The sequence below is a fragment of the Salvia hispanica genome, chromosome 3 (genome assembly GCF_023119035.1).
Source record: "Salvia hispanica cultivar TCC Black 2014 chromosome 3, UniMelb_Shisp_WGS_1.0, whole genome shotgun sequence".
NCBI lineage: Eukaryota > Viridiplantae > Streptophyta > Magnoliopsida > Lamiales > Lamiaceae > Salvia > Salvia hispanica.
In genome coordinates this window covers 39486794-39503733 of record NC_062967.1, presented here as the reverse complement: position 1 = coordinate 39503733, position 16940 = coordinate 39486794, and the positions used below count along the sequence as shown (strand labels likewise).

Genomic DNA, 16940 nt, shown 5'->3' with positions numbered 1-16940 from the left:
TCACATTTCATTTATTATTATAACCATATCTTTATCCGTTACAAATATACAAACTACAACAGGTCCGTGATCAATTGAGATTTTTTAGGGTAATTGAGAAATGAGATGCAATATCAGCCACTCATTTTTATTAAATGAGTGGTCCAGATTTTGCCACACAAAAAATATTTTTAGATTAATTTATTATGAAAGGGCAGAATGGTAATTTTAGAATGACACATCTTCAACTCCTCATTTCTCTCTCAATTTCCTCTCGGTCGCTTCCCTCTCTCTCCGGCTCCAATTTGTAGTGCTCGCCGGTGCTACTGACCGTGCAGCCTATCGCCACCATCAATCGTCTTCGCCGATCATCAATCAAGCCAGAGACGCCGCCGCCTCCAGACACGCCCTCTCTCTCTTTCTCGCGGTTTAATGTCGCCGCTGTTCACTACGCTTCGCCGCTCCTGCTGTACGAAGCTCCGAACAGCCTTTGCTTCTCACGACGTCGCTTCGCCGGAAGCTTAATTGTTGATTCGAGTATGGATTTGAAGGTATTAGGCTTTGTATTACCAATTGTGTTAGATGTGAACTGATTTTTAGTGAGAGAAATTGCTATCTCTGTTTTCGCTGCTGCTGTTCGCGTTTGTCGCCGGAGCTCTGTGTAGAATCCAAAAAGTCGACTATTTTGAGGTTCATCTTCGCGATTTTCGCTGTTTTTATCAAAATGCTTGAACATTTGGGAAAAAATCTGAAAATACTGATTTCTGCTCATTTCAATGCTGAATTTCGCTTTTATCTCGCGATTTCAACAGAGATCTGACATTTTTTTTATTTAATTCGATTTATGCCTCTCAAATCTGCTTCGCAAATCACTTGCATTTGCTCGTTGACATAATAACGTTTGTTGTTGACATAAATTTTATGAAAAATGTTGTTGACATAAATTAGATGTAAAACATTGTTGTTGACATGAATTATATGTAAAACGTTTTTGTTGACATAAATAATATACGTCGTTGACATTAATTATTTGTAAAATGTTATTGTTGACATAATAGTTGACATAAATAAAGTTTGTTGTTGACATCGTAGTTGACATAAAAAACCGTTTGTTGTTGACACCGTAGCTGACATAATGTCTCTGTAGTTGACATCGTGCGAAAATGGCAATTATACTCCCTAGTTGACATAATGTCTCAGTAGTTGACATTGTGCAAAAATTGTCAATGGATGGCTGAAAATGCATCTTAGTTCTCAATTAGGCCCAAAAATCTCAACCTAACAAGACCAACTACAACATGTAAAAATATTAATACAATCCATTCAATTATTTGAAGTTATTAACAATTTATGATTTAAACTAGTAGTAGTAGTATATAATATCATCCCATGGTCCAACTAAAACACTATTACTCCACATGGATGATTGAATCTAGAGAAAGGAAATATATGAAACTAAACTTGGTTTCGTTAAATGAAACATTGCGTTGACATTATCTGTCATAAACCTTGAAACCTATCTAACCAAGCCAAGAACTACTATAAACAACGCCCATTTGGGTTCGCTCTAACTCTATTGGCAAGGCATCGCAAACGCCTTGTTCTAACTCACGTTGACCACCCAATATACCTCAGCTCCGAGCACACACATTTCACCCTTGCTACATCAGCATCGGGCAAGCATGCCAAGATTTTCTGCATGAGCTCACTTGGCAGACGCATGAAGCAGGGAGGAAGCACCAAACCGGCCTCCTCGCATAGATCAATCAACAACGGCAGCGCCAACTTGTCCTTCACGGTCCCCCAAAACCTCAACACCTCCTTCTCCACCTACATTCTCCATCACGCCACTATTCGCCCGCACAAGGTTCAGCAAAGGAATCAATTCGTCCTCGTTCAATCGCACCCTAAAAAGGCAGCGCCCTCCCTTGGCTGATCCATTGACTAATGTACCGTGAACATTCAAGTAATTCCCCAAACTCTGAAACTTCAAAACCACATGCTTAATAGCTTCACCGGAGGCGACAACACACTCAGGCAGAGTGTAGGACAGACCCAACCGCAACTGCAACCCATCAACCACTGCATTTGCTCTCGCATCAAAACCTACAAATCCAGACTCCAGCATAACCGCATGGACTGCGATCACAACCAGCTTGTGATCACCATCCTCTGCCTCAAACACCTTCCTCAGAAATCCAGACTCGGAAAACGACCTATCTACACTACAACCTAAAAAACAGAGTATGTATGGTCAAAATTGGGCATGAGATGGATTTTGAAACATTTGGCATCTGCTTCTTGTGATATAACCTTAACTAAAACTTACCCTCTCTTTTTCCTTTAAATCTGATTCCCATGTAGCAACTTCGTTCTCCTTTTTCTTTGAATCCTAAAATATTAGGCAACAAACAATGAGTATTCGAACTTAATGTTAAATTTAGGCATAATTTGGAAATACCGTTACCGAAAATGGATTGACTTAGGTTCTTCCTCGTCGTTTCTCCGATTCATCGCCACCAACTTTTGCTGCCAAGGAGAAGTAAATGAGAGAAAGAGAAGTGACAGTCGTGAATGGAATTAACTCAAAACTGCATACAATTAGTTGCCACTGTTTTGCATACATATATAGGAGTAGATCATAGATGGGATGAGATTTTAGTTCGAATTTTAGGGACTCCTCTGTCAATTGATGGCTTTAAATCTATATCCTTGGTAAGATGGCTTTAAATTAAAATATTAATAAACATTTAATTTAAGGTAAGCAGAATAATATAAATGTATAAAATGAATTGTTGTTTATTTACTATCTGATGTGTGTCTTGTGTCTTCCCTACAGGAGAATAGAGATGCAAAACAATATTCAATTCGATGTAAAGAAAAGAGTAAATACATAAGTAAAAAATAATTTAAATCATTCTACTTATAGTTATAGAAACGAAAGTAATTAAGAAATATCAATTTTCTTTCAGTTTATGACTATCGAACAAGAGAATTCTCATTCATTAGAGCATTCCACTATAGGTGGACAATTTTTGATGGACAATTTTTTTTTTGTCCATAGCCCCATTTTATTTGTCCATAGCCACAAAAAAAGTGTCCGCAGCAATAGTGAACACTTTTTTATGGATAAATTTCACTTTATTTCTTTTGTTGTATATTTAATTCAATTACAATTAATCCCATTGCTCAACAACTAAAAATTACTATTAGTGATTAATTATCATAAGAAAACATAATCCAAAAGAGAAAAAGTCTGCAAATGGATAAAATGAAGGCATCGAAGTACGAGAAATAAAAACAATCCTTATCCCGATCAACATCAAACCTCAACTCCTTCCAAATTCAGTGTAAAACCATTCCAAAACAAACATCATCAAATCATACAAAAATGTTGGCTATATTTCACAAAGCGTTTGCTCATCCGCCGGAAGAGCTGCGCAGCCCCGCCTCCGACAAGAAGGCGGCGCAGCTTCCGCAGGAAACTCTCCGAACCTTCCTCACTTCACATCTCCGAACCTTCCAAATTAAAAAAACCAACAAATTCGAATTAAAAAAAAAAAAGGTAAATCCGGCGGACCGCCGCGGCGGTGTCGCCGCGCAATAGGTAGGCGCGGCGGCCGCCGCTTTTCTCTCTCCAATGCCGCGTCCTCGCCGCAAAGCCGGCGAACTTCCGTCCGCCCCACCCAATTCGTCCGCCCCCGGGGCGAACGCCTTCGCCCCTATAGATCGCCGCGGCTAAGCCGGGAAGGGGGCGGCCGGTGCGGCGGTGCTATAGTGGATGCTCTTATAGTATCATTCTTTTTCAAACCTTCATATCATTCTTTTTCAACAATCCAAACAAACCAAAATAATTGTAAAAGAAACTGTACAAAAATCCGGTACTTATTTGTTTTTAGCAACTTAGAAGAAATATTTGTAGTGCGTGTAATTAATTAAGCAATGTAGCTTAAATTTGGTACAAATATCAATAATTAAGAGCAGAAAGTAAAAGCTGTGGTGGCTTTAAAACAAAATTTGGTCTAGACCAACCCCAAAAAAGTTACCATAATTTAACTTTTATTAAAGAGAAAAGATAAATTTACCTAAATTGTGTACATATAATATTCTTTTAACTACAAAGAGAAGTAAGTGATAAAATGTGTGGATTTTTGTAAAAAAAATATATGAAATTCATCACTTTAATTAGAACGGTTTAAAATGGAATACGAATTACTTACGATGGAACATAAGGAATATAATAAGATAAGCTTATAAGTTCTAATCGCATGACATCCCTTTGTTTGGACACAAAATACTACACATTTTGTAAATGTACTGATATTTTTTATGCGCATATATAGATAGGATCATAAGATGAGTTCAAATAAATTTTCAATAATATAAACAATTATTAGTGATCTTGTATACTAATTCTAACGTTCAACGCGCTAAGTAGTAGGAAATTGGAATTATTTGCTCCATTCATGTAAATAATAAAATAAGGATCGAATCTCTAATTTCATGCTCGAGAGATGGGGTGCCAAACCATAATATCAATAGTGTTAGATACTCATCGAATTATTTTGATATATCATAATTGATGATTCATGATACATTGGTGATATGCTATGTTGGATGAAATCGCTTTGCTATGTTATTTTGGTGTATTAATTTATTTATCAATTTTTAGAACTCAAAACTTATTAATGGACATTATAAATCATCTTAATATACTATTTCTGTATACTGATCGGCCAGCTTATAGATTCTGATATTTACGAATTCATTACTCTACATATTTATTCAGGTGACATATAATTTGCTCTTAGGGTCTATTACATCAGCATTTAATTTTTCAACTCATACACCTGCAATAGCCCGGATATACACCCACAGTCCCACCCTATCCCCAATTTTCACTTCACCGCTATTTTATCTTTTTAAATTTTTTAATATTACTAAATAAAATAAAATATCAAAACAACACAAATTAAAAGGGGTGAGAAATAAAGGTGAAAATGAGACGTATATATAGAGTCAAAATTGAAAAAAAATAGTACAAAATTCATCGTCCAGAAGCTCGCAATAGTGGACGATAACCCGGAAAACCAATCGGCCGGCTTTTCGGGCACGACCTTGGTGGAGGGCGGGTGGTTGGGGCAAGGAGCTGCAATAGTGGATGATAGCTCGGACGATGCGATCATCTACTATTGTGGATGGCTACAGCTCATGCACAAACAACTTGACTAACAAAACTAACTAATCTGGAAAAAAAACTAGTAACTATTTAAACAGAAAAAAAAAAAGAACTAATGGCTAATTGATCCAACGGCCACAAACTCGTCTCACTCCATCTTGTGAATCATGAGAGAGACTCATAGTCGAAGCAGAGTTATTCGAAATCGTAAACTCTTGTTGGTACGGATGGATGACTCGATGAATGCGTCAGATTAAGAACTATACATTGAAGAAGTTCATTGCTAATTTGCTACGTAATTAGAAACAGAGTCCATCTATCATTACTTGCAAGTGCAACTACGAAATTGTGTGCATTACATTAATCATTAAAGGTTAAATGTGATGTACTAGTATTGATTGGCAAATGCTATCAAATATGAATTGCCATTTCAAGTTGTTACACTTTTCTTCAAAGCACCTAATTTACACACAATGCTATTCAAATCAACTTGAGTTGAAGGATTCTCCCACTGTACAACCTCTCTGATCCCCTTCTCAATCTCTTTGCTCTCTTTCAACATCCCATCCATGCAATAAACCAATGCCCCCAAACTCAAAAACTCCCCACTCCCCCCCTCCCTAACAATCGACACCGCCCTCTTAATCATCTCCTCATCGTCCCTTCCCGGCCTCCCCATCTCCAGATCAACCCCGCCCTCCACGAGCCCCACCACCGATTTTACCAAAATAACCTCCTCAAGACACTTCACCCCACAACAAACAACATCCTTGAACACCTTTAGTTCATACTCCACCTTCGTCTTACTACTCAAATCTCTGCATTCCTGCTCGTAATACCCAAGCGCTTGGCTCCCGAAATACAAGTAATCCACTATTTTCAACAGAGACAAATTCAGCTTCGCATAGCAAGCACCATGAAAAGGCAAGAACCAGAAGTTCGGCTCGGCCTGTGCTTCCTCAATCAACTTCCCAAGCTCGATCACATCCGCCCTCAGCTTCCTTATCCTCTCCTCCAATCCCGACGAGTACTCCACGCTAACAGCCTCCACGGCCTCATGCAACGAGCGCAGGCTCGCAGATAACTGCACTTTTGCCAGGACAGAAGCCCTGGTTGGCTGCAGAAGAATATCCACCATTATCGAGCATGACAGCCCGATAAACGTCTCAGTGATCCTAGCGATGGCGAATTCGCTAGGAGTGCCAAAGTTTTTCCTCCCGAGAATCAGCAAGGCGCCGATGATGGCAGAGACTCCCCCGGCCTGGCCGTACATCCTGCTCTGCCGCAGGAAAGAGCTGAAGATGAACCACGGAAGCAGAGAGACGAACCTTATCTTTACGTAGCTTTCGAACACGAAGCAGCCTATCACTCCATACACTGTTCCGAAAACCGTCCCCTGCGCTTTGATGTTTGCGACTTTGAACGTCGCCTCCCTAGATGAGGCGAGGCTTATCGCCACTGGCAGCCCCGACCAGAATCCGTTTTCCTTGCTGTATAAAAGCCCGAAAAACACTGCCAATCCTAACGATAGCGAGCATTTTAGTGCTGGCATTAGTCTTCCTCTGTTTATCAGAGTTGGTTTGGTGTTCCACAGCTTGACCAGGAAGGGCTGATTCACTTTTTCTGACTCTTTCGGTGTTTTAGTCTGATTTGGTGATGGTTTGGAGTGAAGGAGCTTGAGGCAGAAGACGAAGAACAGAGAGGGCAAGTCGTTAAGACTTAGTGATGTTGGTTGAAGTGTTTGGAGGAACTTGTTCTGTTCTTCGTCGTCGTCGGGTTGTGGAAGGACTGAGTTTTGTAAGGCCATGTTGCTCACTTGGTTCATGATTTGCTCTTCGATGCACGATAAGTCGTGTTTGAGTTGTGCGTCGTTCATGAATGCGACTGGGAAATCGGAGCAGTTTTCGAGAGCGTTTTCCATCCCTCTCAAGATTGTTTCAAGGCCTTGCAATGGCTCTCCTGGATTTTTCTTGTATGATTTTAGAAACTTGATTGGCTCTCTCTCCCACTGCATGCTTTCCTGCTCAAATAATCAGTTGTCATCAGTAAATAAATAGAAATTTTAAAGACTGGACTCGGACATTAACCACTCAACTACTAGACCAATACACGTACTTCTTTGGATTTGATGCAATGAAGATATTTATTTGCTGGCTTGGTAAGAGCTTTGGCTTGACAGATCAACGCCTTGGGCGATGCCTTGTCGTGTGCAGAGAACGCCGTGATGAACAGTTTCAATCTCTTCGATGCATTATCTATATACAGCTTGCAGTTTTCTGTCACCTGAAATCGAATAAATATATATAAGTATTCAACATTTGATCGTTTTGTGCATGTGATTTTTGAATTAAGTAAAAAATTTAGTAGTCTGAATATATTGCTTTATGGTGTGACCAGTCAATTACAATCGCAGAAATGTTAATATATTTATGTAATTGTAATTGACTGGACATAGCATGAGCCAGTATGTTCAGACTACTAAATATTTTCATGCAATTATCGTGCATGGCGCTACCTGCCAGTAGGCAAGGCAAGGGAAGGGCAGCAAGAGGGCCAAAACGCAGGCGGCCGTGCCGAGGGCGGTGCTGGCAGCGAGGTGGAGCGGGTGCATGACAGGCTCGGTGCGGCCGCCGATGACGTAGGCGATGACGTAGACGAGCACGATCTGTCCGAGGGCTATCCGCTTGGCCACAAGGTGGGTGCTCTCGGGAAGCGCGACGACAAAGGCGCTGACCGCGACTACCGCGGAGGTGGTGGGGGTGGTGAGGCGGCCAGGGCCGATGAGCCAGAGGCTGAGGATGGCCGGGAAGACGCCGAGCGCGGTGGCGTAGAGCGCCAGCCAGCAGCCGCGCAGCGTGTCGCCCAGCGTGGCGTCGGTGACGATGAGGATGACAGTAACGTAGGAGAAGGCCGGGAACGACACGTGGCGGCTGATGTAGGCCGGGCCGTAGAGGGTGGCCACGCCCACTATGGTGCACGCCAGCGCCGTGCGGAAGGCGGACGCCAGGCAGCGCCACCACATGTCCCTAGCGCGATCATGTTCGAATTTGGAGGCAGCAGTGGTGGTGGTTGCCATTACTGAAGCTTGGAGAGCTTGAGCAAATGGGGAGATTGTGAGATTGTTGGCTGAGAAAGAGGGGTTTATGTAAAACAAGATTTTAAAAAACCAGACCGGTAAGCGAACTATCTAATCCGGTTTAGTGGTCCGGTTTTTAAAACACTGACTGACGTAATAGGTTGTCTTGATCCTTGATGATGACAAAGGGTCATTTGTGGACATGATTTGTTAGGTTCATTTTTTAATACAGTTAGATTTCATTAAATTCTTGAAAATGACTGAAAATGAAGAAAGCAAATCTAAGCATTAGCACTGCATATCGGTGCAGTGAGTGCGCTTATATCTTATGTAAGCAAAAGCATTATAATATGATGCAAAAAGCTATGTCACGGATTTCTTTGGTGGACCTTGTGCGTGTCTGCGACCTGCCTCCGTATGATAAGAGTTTCATTTCTTTGCGACACAATTTTGAGAAATATTAAGAAAAGTGATCAGAAAAAAAATTGTGTAATATGAGTTTTACTTATATATACTGTACTTATTAGTTTTAAATAAAATACGAGTGCAATGAGTTAGTAGGTAGGATATAGGTGTTTTACCATTTATAGATTATGTATGTATAATGTATGCATTTCCATCTACCCACTTTGTCTCAACTGATATTAAAGAGAGAAATCTCAAAAAAGAGGAATTGCAGTAGTTCTATCTGACCTTGCATTGTGGGATCCCACGCAATAAAGATTACTTTACTGTGTGAAAAAATATTGGTATAAAAATGAGCATGTTTTCTAGGATTAAAGAATTGGAAGCAGGATTGTGTAATTAGTATTGGCTGACTTTAGAAAATCTGACATTAGGAAGAAAGAAACGAAAAAGGAATTGTGTAGAAATATTAGTAGTAATATTTATATTAGGAGGAGATAGAGTGGATGTATATAATAAGAACCTTAATTAGCTAGGAGTCAGGGATTAGTGTGATTTGATGAGAAAAGCGTTGTTAAATCTGGCACATGCGTGAGTGTAGTAGTGCTTAGTGAAAGTGAGATTGTCACTAATTTGGTTTTGCATTGGTGTGTTACAGAAGTGTTTAAAGTGGATAAATAATTAATGGGACCCTACTATTTCAGATTGAGTTGCTAAGGAAATTAAGCACCAAATGGGAGTAGCAGAATTCGGATATATAGTGATGTAGTGTGTGTCTAACTAATTTGATAAAAATGGAAAATGCACAATGGATTGAGAGAGAGAGAGAGAGGAGAGAAGTTAATTCTGCAATTCTGATTAGTTACCCATATCATATGACAATGTGTTTGGACTACTGATTTTTAATGGTGGAAGAAGTTGTAGTAATAAGAATGATCTAATTTAACTTTCATGTGCAAGTCAAATAAGACGGCGACTAATTCTAGCACTTCTTCCATTCTAATTATTCTACTACTCAGTCCCCCACTAATTGACATCAATTTCATTTTTCACTGTTCCCCACTAGCTAGCATCCTTACTTTTTACTAATTTTAGTAGTGTATTTCACATTCAATTCACATTTTATTACTACTAAAATTAATATATAAAAGTATGACGCATATTCCACTATCTTTTTCCGCTCACTTTTCACTACATTTCTTAAAACTGTACCAAGTCAACCGATGCCAATTAATGGGCCAAGGGAGTAATAGTTATACAAGGAGTACTATTTATGACTTGCATACGGCATACATGATAGTATGATACACTGAATTATTCATAAAAAATATATAAGGACATTATAATTATACTACGTGAAATAATTACATCTTTTTTAAAAATAATATAAATATAACTTCAGTATTTCCTTATTTGTTCCTTAAATAATTGATTATTTGTTTTTCATGCATTATAATAAATGTTACTCCAAATAAGAGCGTAGACGAATGTAAAATGAGGTTCACAGTTATTGTAGATGAATTGTATTTAATTATAAATTTTTATGTAAATAGGTTGATATGATGTGAAGAAATTATAAAGGGTGGTGGTCGGAAATTAGTTAGTAGTCTAAAAATCAAATAGTGTTTTAAGAGCATCTCCAACGCCGGATGTCCCGGCAGGCGTCAGACTGGCGTGCCGGACGTTCGTCGGGGACGTCCGCCATTAGGCGTGAAGGAGACGGACGTAGACGTCCCTTGCGGACACGGCAGATCCGCGGCAATCCCTGGACGTCCGTCGCGACGGCGGGTAGACGTCCGCCATTGTGGCAGACCGACGGACGTCCCGATGCGATTTTTTAATTTTTAATTTTTTTTAAACTCTATATATACGGCTCGTTGCAAACCCTATATATACGGCTCGTTGCAAACTCTAAATATACGGCTCGTTGCAAACTCTATATATACGATTTTTTTAAAAACTCTAACGCATGTATTATCGTTAAAATGAAGGCCTAAAACAAAAACATATCATACCGTCGGGTCGGGGGCACTCCACGCCCCGGACCCCCGTTTGGCTAGCGGCAAACTATATAGATTCAAAACGCATATGTATGTTTTTTTTAGAATAAAATCGTTGCATTTTCCTCGTATTTATGTCGAAATTTTAATTCCGTAAATTGTTTAATTCCATAAATTGTTTAATTTGGTGAATATGTGAATTTTTATTATTGTGGAAGTTCGTCGGGATGTCCTTGGGGATGTTCTCCACTGTGCAGTGGGATGTCCTTATGACGTGACAGTGCTGTGGGAGATTCTTATGATGTGGCCGGAGGTATTTTTGGGAAGTCTGTCGGGAAGGGCGGCGGGAGATGCTCTGATATACTAAAATGGGAAATGATATTGATCAATATTTAAGTGACCAAAAGAGTCTAATTGGAAAGTATAATAGACGTACCAAAATTTTAAGGGACCAGGATTATTCTATATTAGTAGTAATTGTGGTTTGATCATTTTGTTATACGTAAATGTAAAGCAACTCCAATTCATTTATTTTATTATTATTACTATTATTATCTAAATGAAAATACTTTTACGTAGTAAAACGTGTTACATCTCTTATTATTCTCGCAAAGTGATCATGAATTCATGACCAAAATATTTGGTCAAAATTCAACATTCATAATTTGATTTAATCAATGGGAAGCAAGATTTTTTACTAAGTGCTCCATAGTCATCACAGACAATGGTGTAATACTTAGATTTCACTGAGATTGAATCATCCACATTCCCAACAATACAATTATTTCAAGAAAGATTACATTTATATTGTTCACTGTTATCATCCAATTTTCACGAGTGAATATGAAAAGTTTCACCCATTAAGTTTAACGGACAAATTTGGATATTTTAAATTTAAAGATTAAGATTGTTTTATACCCTTTTATTAGACTTGCTTTAAAAGATTGAGTTACTTTCTGTTTCTGACGGTGGATTAACTAAAGTTATTTAAATTTTAAAGTCCTTAATCCTTTAAAGTCTAGATCTCTCCACTTGCACACTTAGTGCTTTTAGCAAGAATTAGTGAATTAGTATAGTATAAACTAGTATAAAGTATAATGGACTCGAATCTTTTGAATAAATATTTTTACTATAAATTATCAATAAAATTCGTTGCATAAAAGATAGATCCATATTTCAAATTAATTAAGTTCATTTACGAGCCAATTATATATAGCCAAATTTTGACAATTACATCATCTATTTTTTCACATGGACAAAATGAAGTTCGAATTCACGTTATTTGTTGAGTTTTGCTGACCTATAATCTTTTGAGTTTATTCAAAACTAGATAAGTAAAAGAAACAAATACTACATTGTTCGAATAGTTGTATTCTTTCAAGGCATTTAACACTAGACAACACATTTGACATACATATTTTGCCTATTTGATGTCATAATTCTCTACTCAAAATTTTTGTGGTGTCCGATATCGAATGTAGTATTTGTTGGACACTAATTTTAATCCGAAAAAAATAGTATTCGAATTCAAGTACGTACCAAAATTTGAATACGAATACTGAATGAACCAAAACTGTTTGATTTGAGTTTAAAAAAAGCATATGATAGTATCTATTTTCCCAAGAAAATAAGGGCACAAAACCAAGACCTAAATATGGCACAAATCAATCAAGAAAAACAATAAATTATTGAACAGAAGAACAAAATGGTGGTGCCCATTTTCTTAATTATGCATATGTCATAACCCATTTTGCAGCACAAACGCGACATGAATAAAAGGACTAAATGTTTTTCATAATATTTATGATTGAAGAGAGAATGAGGTATGCAAATTTGGACATTTAGTCCATCCCCACACCTTTGAAGCTTACGTACCATCGTGTACCTAATTTTGTTTGATGTGGATTCAACTCAAATTTCCAGGAATAACAAATTTCACCATCATATATACTCTTATTATTTAAGTCAATTTCCTTTATCAATTTATCACAACTTCATATGATCAATTTTTAAGTCATGAGATAGCTATAACCCCTCTTTAATTGTCTGTTACAAATATGCACGCATCGTTAATAATTAAAAACAATTATTATATGAGAATAATTAACGACATTGCTTTACATAACACAAAAACATCGTAATCACTAATATGACATGATAAGTTAATAATATAGAGTTCTTTTAATAAAAATATAATCTATTTTATCAATGCAACAAATCATACACTATATACTATAATTTAAATCAAATTCGATAATGGGACATAACTTTGTGAATGTTGATTATTTGAGCAATTACTTGTTATACTATTTTCGTGAAAAGAAATAGTTTAGACAATAGAATATTACTTATTCATTTATTTATATGTAAAGTAAGGGAGTACTATATATTTGCGAAATTGCTTCATAATAACGGTAAGGTTAATTACTTTGATTTTGCATTTGTTTCTACAAAATAAATTTTCTGTAGCATAAAACTCGTACACTAACTTTAATCTTCATAATTTAGTAGTCGCATATAATACAACTATTTTGATACTTATAAAGAAATCAATCTATCTATACTATTTTTTGACATTTTGTTTTAATGATCTTTTCTTAAACTAAGTTTCAAATAAGCTCTTACTAGGTTCATTTTTGGTAATTCCATGATCTATTTAAAAAGCTCTTACTAGGTTCATTTTTTGGTAATTCCATAACCTAGTATACGTTCTGTTGTACTATATTTGACTATTTGTTTCCTGATAAAAACCGTCTTTCAAAAAAAGCTATTCCTAGGTTCATTTCTAGCAATTCCATAAGCTAGTATACTTTATATATTTATCGAATTCATATTGTGCTCAGGTAAATCATTGTGATTAGTAAATGCAGCAAAATGAGGCACGCCACTCCCCTCTTTAACTATTTTTCATAATTGTAGTGAGTGATTGTCTTTGTTGATTAATTTATATCTATCCAAAATAATAGTACTCCGCAGTCCCACTACTATCCCAAAAAATTCTATCATATTTCATTTTTACTATTTTTAACAATACATCTATATTTCACTAAATTTTTTTTTTGAATCTGCTTTTAATTATATCTTTTAAAACTTGTGCCAGGTCAAAATATGACAAACTTTGCGAGATGGTATTTGGATACATAAGTTATAACATTATTTTAAAAATCAAAATAAAGGGTATTATGAAATAAACTTCATATCAAGAAATCATATCCCTAATTTAAAATGCACCACAGAAATTTATAGAGATTAGTGGCTGATTTGGTGAAGATTAGATGCAAAGACACTGATGTTTTGGATTAATTCAGTTGGTAGAAAACACTGAGTGGTAATGTGAAAAAGACAATGAAGAAATGATGTCACGTCCGTTATTAGTTCAAGTATCCAAAGGCTACAATTCTTTGTCACAAATTTAAGGTGGAGCCAATTGAATATTCATGACAAAGAGAGAGAGTGATAGATCCAAGTGATGTTGAAGCAGTAGCTGCCACCACAAATTCTTGGAAGCCACATGTTTCATCACAAAGTGGATTCTGATTCACATTTTCTCATTCAAAAAATGGAACATTTCTGTTGAATCATCTCCTGCAAAGTAGCAGGGCAAAATAATCTGGAAGCGGCGAAACGATTCTTGAATTGAATTCCTATTAGGAGCACTAACTCATGCTTCTGCTCCCATTATCACTATCAACAATCTCATCTATTTTTAATTCCACACACCACAACCACCAATCTCTCACAAAATATCTGCTACAATGCAGGCAAACTATACCTGAGACGCAGCGAATCGTTTCTGCACAGTAGAAGCTGAGCTTTCGCAATAATGCATACCTCTCAACGATCTCCATCACCATCATCATCATATTGACGTTGTCTGCAGGTGTGAAGGATGTGATCCCAGTTTGCTGGAATCAGCCTGTAGGGTGCCTGATTGATAATCTGATCAAGAGAAGGAAAGAAGCTTCCTTTCACAAAACATCTGGGAAAAGCAGATAAAAAATAAACAACAGAGAAGAACATTAGGAAGATAACCACTGTAAAAACATAAATGGACCATATCCAGGTTGGTTTTCTGTCCAATCATGCTCCTTAGTGGAAATGAAGATAACATAGATTAAGGCACTTAATGGAAAGAGTTGGAAATTCTAAAAACTTGAAACAGCATAAAGCAATTCCCAAATTTACAGCAACCTAAACTCAACCTGATCAGCCTAAAGAGATTGTTGCAAAGTAAGCCCAAAACTGAGATAATGCATAACTTCACAAATCAAGACTCTCAGTTGTTCATCGTCTGCATAATCGCCCAGAAACACAAACAAGGCCAAATACTTTGTCAGGTGGAAAAGGTGACTGAAGCTCTCACTAATCACACCCCAATTCCAATCTAAATTAAGCATAGACATAGCATATATTAGTACTATCATACAATTTGGATGTTGCAATTGTCTCTGAAATGTAGACACAATTCAAAGCAAAACTAGCATTCAGACACCAGAAACTTAAAAAATCATCCAATGTATTCATTGCAAACACATGAAAGCATATGATCCCAAGTCCTAAAATTTCAAGCACAAACATTAAGTGAGCATAAACATAATTTTATAACAAATGGATATAGGCCGGAACAAAACTCATTCCCGATATCAACAATAATGTTAAAAGATACAAACGAAAACTGAGGTATAACTATGACATGATGTTCTATCTTTAATCTCATCCAAATATTTTAACATCTCACACTATTTCCATTGCAACACTGATCTTTTTTCCCACGATTACGAGCAAGCTTCTTTGAGTAAGAAGAATTCCAATCCCCTCCATCCTGTGCATAATAATCCATTGGATAATCCACACCCTTTTGCATATTGCCATTTCCACAACAACCTTCATTCTGGCCACATTCTGAACTGTCACTAGACTCTAATTTTCTCTCCCACCACCCAGGCAAATCCCCGAGTGCAATCTCAGCCTCAAAGGATGTCAACAACGGCTTCTTAAACGCATCGCCCCAATCAATAGACAGTCTGGGACATGCAATCTGAACCCAAGCCTCCACTGCATCCCCGAACAGCTCAATCTTCTTAGGCGACAATTCGGATATCAAAACCACCATAAAATCCAAACCTTTATCCCTCATTTTCCCTTCCAACCTGTTCAACACAGCAGCATTCCCTTGCCTGCCTAACGTCCCCAATACAATACCCCAAGTTTTCGCCCCCTTTGCTCTCTCTATTGCCTTTCTCCTATTCTCCTTCATCCCCACGTGATCATACTCCTCCAAGAACAGCTTCCCCAAATAAGGATCATATCTAAAAGCCTTTATATCCGGATTTGCAATCATAAACGCCTCCAAATGGAACCTTCCATCCGCCACAAATATAATCACATTATCCTTTCCCGCACAGTCTTGTATCTTCACGCTCGGTGCAGTGCACCCGAGGACTTCTCCCGCAGAAAGGGGCTTCGATTGCGGAATCAAAACCCTAAACCCTAATTTCTCCAGCTCCGGCTTCACCACACGGATCGCATTGGAAAATTGAATAGTTCCAGCCATGACAAAATTACTGATCTGATCAGGGCTGAAATTGAAATTGAGCTCGTGGAGGAGCTTCCGCGTGTTGATTGCGATCTCGACGAAGATGTAGAGCACGGGGACGGTGGTGGAATCGATGGGTACCAGGCAGCTGTGGCCGAAGTGGACGAGGAGGTGGACGTCGAGCGCGCGCGCGGAGAGGTCGTCGACGCAGCAGGCGCCGTAGGTGACGTCGCCGAGGATGAAGCAGTGGGTGACGGCGGCGAAGGTGGCGAGGATGTCGGAGATGACGAGCGAGTACATGAGGAGGCCCTCCGGGAACTGGAGAGCGACGCGGGTGGCGTTGGAGGAGCGCGCGCGCCAGATAATTTTGTGAATCTCGAAATTGTAGTTGGCTGGGAGGAGGGAGATGGCGGCGTTGAGCGCGGCGTCGTTGAGGAGGGAGTCGGGGATTTGGTTCTTCACGAAGCGCTTAGGTCGCGGTTTTGGAGGAGGCTGCACTAATTGGTTGGAGGCGATTGGTTCAGCCATCGTCGGCGGCGGCGGCCGGAGATTGGTTAGTGTGATGAGAAATACGCGTGTCGGCGAATTCCCGCTGAATCTGATGACTTGGATTTGGAGTTGGACTCTTAACCCCTCGGCCTTATACTAAGCCCATTAACCAATATTTGGGCTTAATACTCCACGTATTTCTTTTTAGGATTTTTGGCCATAATTAACATACTTTGCTTTATCCTCTTGATCTATAAGATCATTATTTTATCATCT

At 38.3% G+C, this 16940-nt stretch overlaps 3 protein-coding genes across 6 annotated transcripts; all 3 read right to left on the bottom strand.

Annotated features, from left to right (window-relative positions):
• Positions 1 to 1433: 1433 nt before the first annotated feature.
• On the bottom strand, positions 1434 to 2657 carry LOC125217128 (putative F-box protein At1g23770). Of its 4 annotated transcripts, none has more exons than XM_048118957.1 (4): positions 2579 to 2657; positions 2447 to 2508; positions 2309 to 2371; positions 1434 to 2211 (listed from the first exon to the last, which is right to left on the bottom strand). In XM_048118957.1, the coding sequence occupies exons 3-4, from the start codon at positions 2337 to 2339 to the stop codon at positions 1742 to 1744; spliced, it is 501 nt and encodes a 166-aa protein (XP_047974914.1). In that variant the 5' UTR covers positions 2340 to 2371; positions 2447 to 2508; positions 2579 to 2657; the 3' UTR covers positions 1434 to 1741. The 4 variants fall into 4 exon arrangements, with proteins under 4 accessions (XP_047974914.1, XP_047974917.1, XP_047974915.1 ...); XM_048118960.1 differs by having other exon boundaries at positions 2441 to 2508; positions 2604 to 2632; XM_048118958.1 differs by having other exon boundaries at positions 2604 to 2625.
• Positions 2658 to 5525: 2868 nt separating this feature from the next.
• LOC125212050 lies at positions 5526 to 8264 on the bottom strand. The gene is made up of 3 exons (XM_048112082.1): positions 7674 to 8264; positions 7274 to 7441; positions 5526 to 7178 (listed from the first exon to the last, which is right to left on the bottom strand). The coding sequence occupies exons 1-3, from the start codon at positions 8232 to 8234 to the stop codon at positions 5589 to 5591; spliced, it is 2319 nt and encodes a 772-aa protein (XP_047968039.1). The 5' UTR covers positions 8235 to 8264; the 3' UTR covers positions 5526 to 5588.
• A 6957-nt stretch (positions 8265 to 15221) lies between these two features.
• On the bottom strand, positions 15222 to 16792 carry LOC125216439 (2-(3-amino-3-carboxypropyl)histidine synthase subunit 1). Its single transcript, XM_048118148.1, has one exon. It carries the CDS (start codon positions 16701 to 16703, stop codon positions 15366 to 15368), a length of 1338 nt encoding a protein of 445 aa, XP_047974105.1. The 5' UTR covers positions 16704 to 16792; the 3' UTR covers positions 15222 to 15365.
• Positions 16793 to 16940: the final 148 nt, after the last annotated feature.